The sequence below is a fragment of the Nestor notabilis genome, unplaced genomic scaffold (genome assembly GCF_000696875.1).
Source record: "Nestor notabilis isolate BGI_N333 unplaced genomic scaffold, ASM69687v1 scaffold2859, whole genome shotgun sequence".
Taxonomy (NCBI): domain Eukaryota; kingdom Metazoa; phylum Chordata; class Aves; order Psittaciformes; family Psittacidae; genus Nestor; species Nestor notabilis.
Genome location: NW_009944843.1, coordinates 3,473 through 15,138, shown reverse-complemented (window position 1 = coordinate 15,138; position 11,666 = coordinate 3,473). Strand labels below are relative to the sequence as shown.

General features: G+C 40.4%; 1 protein-coding gene across 1 annotated transcript in view; it reads right to left on the bottom strand.

Moving 5' to 3' along the window:
- KCNK17 (potassium channel, subfamily K, member 17) overlaps nucleotides 1-5,596 on the bottom strand; it is a gene marked incomplete at its 5' end in the record, with an annotated part of 11,962 nt that extends 6,366 nt beyond the window's left edge. The window contains one exon of the mRNA XM_010022586.1: nucleotides 5,482-5,596. Coding sequence (XP_010020888.1) covers nucleotides 5,482-5,596 — 115 coding nt within the window. The remainder of the gene's footprint in view (nucleotides 1-5,481) is intronic.
- Between the last annotated feature and the right edge of the window lie 6,070 nt (nucleotides 5,597-11,666).

Sequence of the window (11,666 nt, the reverse complement as noted above, 5' to 3'; positions counted from 1 at the left end):
ATGGGACTTACCCTCTCCAATAAATAGAATGAGGGTAATCAGTATCTTATACCATTGTGGGCTATGAACTTGGTTCAGATCTAATGCAAAAGTTAAAGCTGTACTGGTAGGTGTGTCATACCCCTCTGAGCCTGCTGCTGGGACGTCACCTGGTACATGCCTGCACCAAGAGACACAGAGGATGCTCACCAAAAACTTCACAGGTCAAAGCATTTTCATTGAATAAACTGGATTAAATGTCTCTATAGCTCCTAATTTTGAAATTAAGTGCAATGCAATTTAATCTTCCTTAGAAGCAGCAAGAGTGGTTTATTTCTAAGTGTTATATTTGTTTCTAAATGTTTTACTTCCTGTGCTATTATACATACTAAATCTTTTACTGCTTGCCCATTACATTCCTACGCATAAGGGATTCAGAGGCTCTGCTAAGAGAAGGAGACCCGTGTGATTAATGGATTATTAGTAAAAGTTCTCTTCATTTGCAAGACATTATCCTTCTTGCAGTGCTCCCAGCTCAGCAGAGGCAACTGTGGTTTCCTGCTACCCCCAATGGGAAGTTTGTTTGGCTCCTGTTCTCACTGCCCGGATGCAAGAGTATTTTAAGCAAAAAGTGTTTAGAATGAAGGAATGTTTTTCACAGGCTACAAACCATCTGCAAATTCACCAAATAATTTTAGTTGCAGGAAAAAGTAGAATTAGATTTAGAAAAAAGCTGGAGGAAGTGTTACTTTTCTAACCAGTAAATTTTTCAGTGTTTTAAGCATCCAAACACATTTCTGGGGAGATTTCATTGAAATCTTTCTCCTACTTGTCAGGTGGACACAACCATTGAGCTCGGAACACCTCTCACGGGAAGTCACAGTAGTTTGCAATTCATTGTCCACAGAGGGCGACTTCGCTGCGGCCTCCCAGTTGTTCGATGCAGAAACAGGACTCTGAAAGCCCCAGGCAGCCCCGGTCTTTGCGCTGGCATCTCAGTTTGGTAATTAGAACCAAAAAAAATAAACCAATTTATTTTAAAAGCAATGGCAGCAGAATCTCAGGGACTGTGTCTTATGTGGGAAAGCTCACTGGTACCACAGCAGGTTGAACAAGGGTCTGTGTGGGAGATACACATCACTATTCATTTTACCTGATGCAGTGATGAAGTAGGGACCAATAACTAACACTGGTAGGCTGAAAACACACATTTGAACAGGTATTTAACCGCTTTAGCCCTGTGAAGTTCCAGGCAACAGCAAAATTTGGTTGCACACTCCGGTGAGTGAAAGGCCAGAAAACTGCTCAGGATGAGTACTGCAGTCTTCTATTTGTTACATTTGTACTGTGTATACACTGGAAGCTGTAGAATTAGTCTCAAGAGGAGGAGGTGGCAGGAAAGCAGACCAAATTTGCCAGTGCTAAGGAGACAGCTTAGAGGATGTTGCTGAGAGGGTTATCTCCACATCCACTTGGCCTCTCTTGGACCATTATGCCACTTCCCACTTAGGCAAGGCTGTAGAGAAGCTCTGCTAGCTACCACAGGGCAGGGAAGAGGTCAACACATCAAAGGTGTGGAGCTCTTCAGTAGAGAACTCCCCTCCACAAACCTGAGGTTCGCAGAGGATTTAAGTGGTCCTAGGCTGTTATTTCATGTTCTATTTTGAGACATCAAGTTGCTTTAACTGGATTTCCCAATGAATTGCCAGCCAGCAATGGGTAGAAGTCTGGGTGTTTCTTAGTTGCTCCATCACATGCTAGGCAGCACTACAGAGAATCAAGCCTCAGAGAAACACTTGCTGGCCCATGGCCCGGCACCACCGGGACTTCACAGCACTGACCTGGCTGTTGTTTTTTCACCCTCATGGGAATCATCTGTGGCAACATGACTGTGACAATGTACTAAATACCATCTTCCACTCTATAGACTTCTCCTTGCCTCTATGCTACCCTCAATCCTTTGGGGAATTGTTATCAGGAGCTATGACACCACGTTAACCAGAGAAGGGAAGGATGGAACGAAGATCTTCCTTTCCTTGCAGTAAGATGCTTTACTTGCTCAATTTTGTGTTTAAAAAAGGGGCCTTTGAAATTCTTAAAAAAATGAGTACTTAGCTTTGCTAACTACCAGGGAACAGTAAGGCAGCACTAGGTAATGGCATCCACCCACCCAAGATAGAGGGGGATGTTCAGGCTAGAGGACATAAAACTCTTTCCTCTACTATTAGGCTAGCACAGACAACCTCAGTCTCATTGCAAATCCTTTCCCTAGCACCTCCTCTGAAATTACTCCACCCTGTAGTCATTTAACTTTAGGAACTTTCATCTTGTGCCCCACTCTGAACTTGCTTTGACCTTTGCCCTGTTAGTCCAAACTAAGAGGAGAATAAACACAGAAAGGAAAAACTTTGTGTTGGGAAGGGATAAAGATGTCCCAGAGAGAAAACAGGCAGAAAGTAAGTTTTTCTTTAATCATGTTTAGTTCTACAGCTCTAAGGGAACTCTGAAAATGATTCTTCATGGCATTGAAGAGAGGGTTCCTATGGAAACATCTGCAGAAAAAGAGAGACAAACATACAAGATCTGGGATGACATGTGAAAGATAGCATTGAAGAACACACAGAAATACAACAGTGGGGAGAAGGAATCAGCAGGCGGCCAGTGCTGCCCAACCCACATGATCAAAAGTTAAAAATGCAGTTCTATTCAAATTATGAGACTGGCCAAAAACTACGCAGGCTTTGGGGCACTTTAAACAGCAGATTTTGGTTCATACATGTCTGTTCTTTAAACCTTTGGGATTAGGGTACCAAGTGTGTCCAGCCTGCAGGTTAGAACTTTGTTTTTTAAGCAAAATTTTCATACTGTTTTTAATCACTCATGGAAATAGGTGATGCTCTCATTTAAATGGAAGAAGGGTAGAGCACAGAAGATGTTGCAACAGGAGACATGGGGATTCAAACCGTCAGTAGGAAAAGAAGCTAATATTCCTCATTTGGTGTTAATGGGGAAAGTAGCTAACATCCCCTCCCATATCCCAGTGAAAGAGTGTTCTGTTAAGGACTGGAGAAACACACCAAGCCTTCTGAAAGGGGTTAAAGCACCTAAAGCAGAAAACAGAAGCTGACAAAGCAGAAAGGGCATCTCAAAGGGAAGTAATGAAGGTAAAAGAAGTAACGGCTTTGGCAATGCTGGTTGAGAAAACAAAGGAAAAATAGCTGACACAAAAGCCACAAAGATATTACATCACATAAGAGGCCAGCAAGGCACAGACAGCATTAGCTAAAGAGAAAGAATACCAAAGAGACAAACAGGACAAAGGACTTGCAACTGCCTGAACACAGTAGAGTTCACACAGATCCTTCAACAGTCCCTAAGTTCCTGAGACACTCTTCTCCATTACCATTTTAACTCTATCCTTTCTGAACTCATTTGACAGAATGCCTTGGATTTTAACTCCTATACATTAATCTTGTAAAGCGTCACCTGCTTTCAATGGTTCCATACTTACATACTGGAATAAGCTCTTCCCTGCCATGTAAGGACACAAAACCCTCAGTAAACCTTTCTCAAACTCTCTCAACTATGTCATTTACCCCATAGCCATGCCTTTAACATGAAGCTTCATACTGTGAATCACTCCTCTGAACTCCAAGTTCTTTGTTAAGGACCTGGTCTCTTTAAGTGACATCATCAGTTATCCTTCCTCAGCCATTCAGTGATGTCTGGGTCAAGGAGGCTGCACCAGCCACTGTCTCGAGAACTTGCATAAAGGAAGAGTAGGGGTAACAGACTCAAGGTAAGGCTCTGTGAGGCCATCTATATTTTTCTCTTCAACGTACTGTTATTGACAGAGTGTTGAGACATTAACCTGTATCCATTTAACAGTTTAACTTGAAAAGGCAAGATCTAGGACCCAGTTGTCTGAAAGTTCTCTGCATAGAGGTGACTTGAACAGCATTCTCAAGTCCACAATCAATCATGCACAAGTCCCTAGAGTCACAGTATCAGCTTTAAAACCATGATATAGAGAGCTGTAATATTTGTCCCTCCTATCAAGTCAGTCATTGTCATCCCCCAGTCATCAGGGTATGGAGCTTATTTAAATAAATTAAAAAAAGAAGGCTTAGGCTTTCATTGAGTAACAGCCAGAAATGTTTAGTCTAGATCTCTGCCAACATCGCAAAACCCCCTTGTATTTTAAGATGACAAATTTGATTCTTCCCGAATGTTGTTAACTTAAATCGGTTGTAGAAAGCAGAGTTACTTAGACAGCTTAGAAACCGAAGGGTTAACTTACTGAAACATGCAGAGCACCTCTGAGCAGATACTGCTTTGTACTTGAAAGCTGGAAGCAAATGCCCAGGCTGTACGCTGGAAACCCTACAGCCAGCGTAGCCCTATCTAATGAGCCTCCAGTGCCATCATCTGGTACAACCCGTACCTGGTAGTACAACACACCACACGCTTCCCAACCAGAATAATACATGTGCAAAACAGCAGGGCAGAAAGATATACTGAGTCACAGGAAGGTAACACACCCTCTGTCACCCAACAAAAAAAAGAAGACAAAACCCTCTCTCTGAGCTCGTCTGGGGGCTTAATGTTCTGAAGTCAATGTATCTTCAACAGTGATAAGAGAAATCAAAAGAATACTCCACATGGGTGCGCAGAGAAAACTCTTGACCTAAAACTGTACTTGAAATTGAAGAGAGCAGACAGATTCAACACAAATCAGGAGGGGTTTTGATATTCAACAACCATCTCTCCACATTCTCTCCCCCTCATGGTTTTTATAATTGAGTCACATAGTAAGAAAAAGATGTCAGGGCAAGTTATTAATGGTTTGGGGGACTGGGGATGTGCACTGACAATAATTAATAGCATCTGCCTTAAGTAACAGCATCCTTAAATACATCTTTTTGTTCCCATTCTCTCCCCACCACTTATTTCCACTATTCCTTCATGGCTTTGCATTACTCATTTGCTGAAACCTGATTGAACTGTTTTATTTATCCAGCTTTTCCCACTTTCACCTAAAAAAGCAGGTCCTCATCCAAAACAAGTCGTAATAAGAAGGATTAATTTATAAGTATAGCCTCCAAGGATTCAACAGCCAATATTAAGAGTTCCAAAATCATTCCATCTCCTTGTGACAGGAAAGGATCATTGCAATGTGCAATTCACCTCAGGTCTCTCAGAGAGCACTAGGCTTGGAAAAGTACAGGCAGTGCAGCATTGTGAAGTTCAGGCCCCAAAAGCTGTGTAACTTAGTAGGGATATGTACCAAACTAATTATCCCTGTATCTGGTTAGTTAAAGATCACTACTGCCCTTGCACTGACAAAGCCTTTCTGGGGCTAGGTTCATGGGTGCTTACCTACTGCATGATCTATAAAGCTACATGAAGCTCCAGAGGACCAGAGCAGCTTCTGATAGTGCAGGTCCTTATTCCCACTCCTCTCCCACCTATAAGGGAACCCTGCATGCAGCAAACTCTTACCAATGGTTGTTATTGCAGAGATGGAGAAGAAGAAAGACCCACTGAAGTCCCACCTGCCCAGGCTAGTGGTGTTTCTCTGGAGGGTTATGCCACTCTTGTAGGCTTGGACGATACTCTGCGAAGAGAAATATGTGAGATCCCACAAGCCCCCTTACGGCAAGTTTGCATGACTGGCATTTCCAGTGCTGGCTGGTAAAGTGCAACTACTTCCAAATCTGTTGCTTCCCTTTTAATAGAGGATATCCTGAGCCTTAGAGACCAAAGAGCTGAGGAGGTCACAAAAGCCAAAATCCAGCATATTGTCTTTAAGGAAAGCGCACTGGGCATTTACAGCATAAAGAAAAGTTGCATATGCAGATGGTAGATCATATAGGTAAGTGTGGAAGAAATTGGAGAGCAAGAGCTACCTAGAGAAAGTTTAGCTAGTTCATTACGAGAACTACCTTATGACATATTCATTAGGAAAAGAAAGCATTTCCAGATGGGATATTCTCATGGCAGAAGCCCCAGAACAGCAAATATACATGCACATGTAAATGATACAGATCACTGTCTACACTGAGGAAGAATGTATATCGTGTGAGGAAGGAGATGAACGCTACACAGGATGGCCAGTCTACTAGTATTGAGCAATATGTTCCCACATCAGGGCTATAAATATGAATAAATGTGTTATATTAGCATGATGCCCAATTCTGTTCAATTTACCTGGGAAATATTCAGAAGTCACTATGCTGAAGTGTGCAGTTATGCCAAAATAAGGCATCAATTGTCTTAACAGTGCCCATATCTGACTATACCTTCTCATGCCAATAAAGTTAATGATATTGAACTGAGTTGTGGTCAAAACAACATTAATCACAGTATGTACACTAAACATTTCACTGATGAAGAATTCTTGAGAGTTGATTATCCTGAAAAGAAAATTGTAGCCAAGAATACATAAAATTCGTCACCTCTGGGAAAGTTATGCAGATATCAAACAATGCTAACTCTATCCTAACAATAAGGCTGCTGATAAAGCTATCACAACTGATAATAAACGGAATCACTGTCAGGTTAGATTTGCATCAGTTGCAAGTTTCATAAAGAAGTCGTACTTTATATATCTATCAAAAGTAAACCAACACTTCAGGCCTGCAAAGCAAGGAAGTCCCATTTTACTGGTAACAGGCTGCAAGTTATTAAAATTATACAGATCTGTGAATTGCAAACTATTTTCAGGGACCTAGGCAGCACCTTAACTACAAAGACCGTTCTCTTTTTTTCTCCAGAGCTACTAGTTCTCACATTAAGAGCAAGGAGCAGATCAGAGATCAATGCAATTTTTTCAAGTAAGAAACGCTGTTTGATAGTTGCATTATCAGAAGTGTCTTCGTTTACTCATAACTCAAGGCAATTTAAACCATTCAGGGTCACCTTATGATCCATTAAAGCCTAACAACATGCTCTTCTTTGCACAAGATAGAGCAGAGAGGCCTTGCTCTGAAAACAGCAAAAATGCTGTATTACGCTTTGCTTCCTTCTGTGAATTGTTGCTGTAACTTGTGTGGGGCAACTGACAAAAAAATGAGTATGCAGCATAAGTGACATGAAAAAGAAAAATAAACAATAAAAAAAATAATCAAATTTGCTCCTGTCTCCCCTCACCCAAAAAAAAAAAAAATATATATGAGGGAAAAGGCTGTGTCAGGAAGCCTCCAGTGTGACTTTTTTTGCAGACAATAGCCTAGTCAGGAATCACAGTCTCCATGAACATCATAACTCCCAAACTATACCATATGTCAAAGGAGACACTGGAAATTTATACAGATGACCTTTATCTTCTCCCCTCCAGAAACTAGTGGTTAAGTTTGAAAATAAAAAGCTTGTTACTCTCTCCAACTTTCCTTCTGTAGCCTGTGATCTCCACTGTTCTAAGTGGTTAGTCTTGAACATGTATCTGCTGGAACAGCAGCAGTCCAGCTCTCAGATAAGTCAACTTGATCAGGGAGACTCTAATGTACAAATATAGCATGTTCATTCTCCTGCTTGATGTCTTGCTGATACAAGCTCAGCAGCTGACAATATTACACGCACATCGAGCTTTTAAAGCCAGATGGATTTAAACCGCAAAGGATTGTAAGAAACTGTAGCTGAATGGGCCCAAAGGAATGGAAATTTCTTCATGTAGAAAGGGGAAATAAGCCACCTGTACAAGACATCATGTGAGAAGCAAGGAGCAGCAATCAGGTCATTAAATTTCACATCACTGCACACTTCAGTTCTACATGGTTTAGGACCAAGAGACTGCCCAGTTGTAAGCACCCATGTCAGCTTTGCAGTGATTTCTGACAGCACTGTATCCCAGAGTCCTTGTCTTAACTTTCCCTGAGGTGATGCTACAGCCAGGAAGTACAGCATTTGTCTTAAGAATTTGTGAGTAGGCTAAAGCATTTGCACTAAACGCCATGATGATCCTGCACTGATCTCAATGACAAGGAAGGTACCATTACTCATTGGCAAAGAGCAAGCATTGAGCTTGCAGCATGCCAGCTGTTTCCTCTTTCTGGGATTGAGGCACTTAGCATGTTTGCAGTAGGTCTTCAAAAGCCTTTTGCAGTAAGTCTTGTTAAATCTTGTTATCAAACATCCAGATAACACCATTAACTACTAGGCTCACAGCATCTGGCACAGCCCCATTCAGGGAACACTACATACTCATGCAAATCAAAGCCACTTGAATAAACAGGCACTCCCAGGAGAAACTCAAGTTCATTCACTTAACTGTTAGAATGAAGGAGCTACCATGACATCCTTAAAAAGGATTCTAGAAGGTGGAGATAAAAAACCAAAACGCAGTATCCTTAGTAAAAAAAGTTTTGTTATAATATCTAGCATCAACCTTTGACACAGCAACAATGATAGAAAATTAAAGATTGATTGTTCCGAGAACAGTATAACTAATGGAGCTTGCCTTCCTACAGATGTGCTCAGAGGTGGATTCATGGAAGAGAAATCCATAGAGAGCTATTAATACACAGAAATTACGTCTGGCACAGAAAGTCATTGGATTACAAACTCCTGAAGGCTGAGTGAGCATTCAGGAACATAACAGTGTATACTTGCCTTAATTTAATATGCCCCTTTAGACTTCTGCTTTTGGCTAGTTGTCTTTTTCAGACAAGATTTAAAAGTGGTTTACAACAGAACACGGGAGAAAACAGCTAATAAACACCAACAGAACAGCTGAATTATCCCTGCTTTTCCCATTGAAGAGGCACTGATAGGTCTCCACTTATTTTTCAAAAAGCACTTGAAGTGTATTTTGGGCTGTAGGTTCAACATTTACAAAAGAGGAACTAAGTCATACACATTGTGTAACACCTGCTTGGTTCCCTTAGCATGCCTTTTTGAGAACTTTGAGACTTTTGTTTTGCTTTACACCTATTTTGAAGTGAAATCCTAAGGGTTTTCCTTTTTCTCTTAATTAGGCTAGTAATTTATGCAGTGTCTGCTCCAAAACCTAATGCATTAAAAGGCACCTAGTAGAAGTAGCATCTCAAATCAGTGTTCAAAAGCATGCATCTGCCTGATCTAAGCCAGTCAACACCACCAACTGCTCAAACACAACAACTCTTGAAATTACAGAGCTTGGGCTTCATATTTTGGGAACTTGAAAGGTCATGCGTGCAACTGAAAGTAGTATAGGGAGGAAACAAGTGGGTGGTTAAAATAATCAGAAACAGAACTCTGTTCCACTTTGATTTCTACTGACAGACAAGCTACACAACATAAAGTAATTACACTTCTCTGCACTTCCCCCTTCCAGTAATAATCTACAGTTTACAGCAACTATTACATGTTTAGCTGACAATGCTTAAACTGCAAATAAAAATTTCTATGGAAATTATTATAAACTACTATAGGATAAATTATTAGATTCTTAGGCCTTCATGAGTCGATGAAACTTTACTTTCAGGTTGCCACATTTTCTCATCAAGTAGGCTGTTCTCTTTCGTAATAGCACCATGCAAAGCCTACTTGCATGGTCAAATATTGCCACAGCTGGTGATTAAAAGCCAGCATGACTTCCATTCAAAGTAGTCTATTTAAATGTAGATGTCCATCCTGTTACCTCTGTGATAAAACATGCCTCAGAACACCTAAACTGGGCCTTCAGTTCCACTCTGCTTAACCATAAGCTCCAAAGTTTCAGTTAGGAACATCATAAGCAAATACTTGCAAATTCACGCTTTATGTTAGATCATTATATCCCAGTACAAAATCAAAACCTACTTTTGTGCATCCTGCTGCAGGGAATTCCTTCCTTAATTCAATTAAATAATTCCCTAGTAACTCAACGAGGAAGCTGTGGACTTTTGCTGACTCCCTTATTTAACTTGTCTGACTTATTAGATTTATTTTAGGATAGCAACACTCCTTCTTTTCTTCTGTTCTATCATTAATTAGAATAATTATTGTTGGTTCTTCCTGAAGGAACATCCAAACATAAAATTGTCCCAATTTGGGGCATTAAAAAAAAAAAACAAAACCAAACAAAAAAAACAACAAAAACCACCCATAATAATAATCATTGTTTCATCCCAACTACCTTTTAGCCCTTCACTGCTCTAGGGTTGTAATTCCTCAAGTGACTGAAAACCAGTGCCTCATCCATCCCAGAAAATTCTCACCAATTTACACAGCTTTGCACCAACAAACACAACATGGTTAGAGTGATAATAGCAAAAATTAAACCACATTGAGTTACATTGTCAAAAGCTCCCTTTTTTTCCATAGCACCTAGTTAAAAAACCCTTAACAACTACAAAAAAAGTGAGGTTGCCGATTCTAACAGGACACCTACTCAAGTGTCCAGAAGCTTAGTGCAGACTCAGCCTCCAGAGTTCAGTTTCCTCTTGACATTTAAGAGTTACATCTTTTTCTTCCCTGCAAAATGTAGGTTTATTCTTTTCTATCTGCTGTGGAGTCGCTCTATCTTCCAGCCATACCCTTAAGTCTCTCTCATGTACCATGTGTATTGCATTATCAGTTCTTTAACTGATATCCACTTTAGATATCCACTGCTAGTTGTGTGTCTCCAACCTTCCTGGCTGGTTATTGAGACAGTTACTGGTTAATTCCAGCTTGCTGCATTTCCTTACTTGTTACTTCCCACCAAGACTAACCAGCTGTAACTTGAGAATTTGATAGTATCAATGAACATCTCTTTTTAGGCAGAGGTACATAAATAATAGGTTCCTGTGCCTCCTCTCCACCTTCTGTTTTTAAACACAGATACTAGGCATTACATCATTGACCTGAAGACCTAGGAGAGTCAACTAATCAGAAGCAACAGTTCATCAGTAGGCCTTTTCCTCACCTTCCAAAAAGAGGAACTGCCTTACTGAATACTAAATGCCTGCTGCCTTGCAGAATAAAGACTCTCCTTGATGCCTTATGTTAAAGGTATACTATAATAGGATATTATAAGCACAGAATTCACACTCTTCGTAAGGTACCCATAGTTCATTATAATCAATAGATCTGGAGAATGACAAACTGGCTATAACTTAACCAGAGTAGTAGTACATTTGGATAAGAAGGAAATTAGAACAATTAGAGGGGATCAACCCTTTTTCACTTGTGACAAGCCAATGGATGTTTGACTGAAGCGAGTTCTATACGGATGTCACTACTCTACAATACCCAGAGCCAATTCTGTTCCTTAAAAGCCCCTTATCACCAACAGGAGATCTCTGATGCTCACCCCTTTGTAGTCCCTCATTGCTGCATCACATGCAAACAAGATGATTTTAGTAAACTATTTGCAGGCTTGTATTTCCTGACACCTGGTAGAAATCTCTGCTGGTTCAATGTCAGTGCAAGTCAAGGTATTGATGAGGATCTCCCAGTCACATGGGATCTTGTTGCTCTAGTAAACATGAACTAACACTCTGCATAGCTCTAACTGTTGACTCTGGAGATAACAGTATCTAGACCTACCCTCAGGCTTTTAGTTTATGGCCTGCCCTTTACAATTACATTATTTTCACTACACTTTAAATCCTGACAGATTTAAAAAAATTCATTTAGCTCAGTTTTCTTCTCCCCAGTTTATGTAAGCAACTGGGTTTAAATAGCATTATACACCTACAATAATAGAATATGAATAGAACAATACAATAAATACAGGAAATACC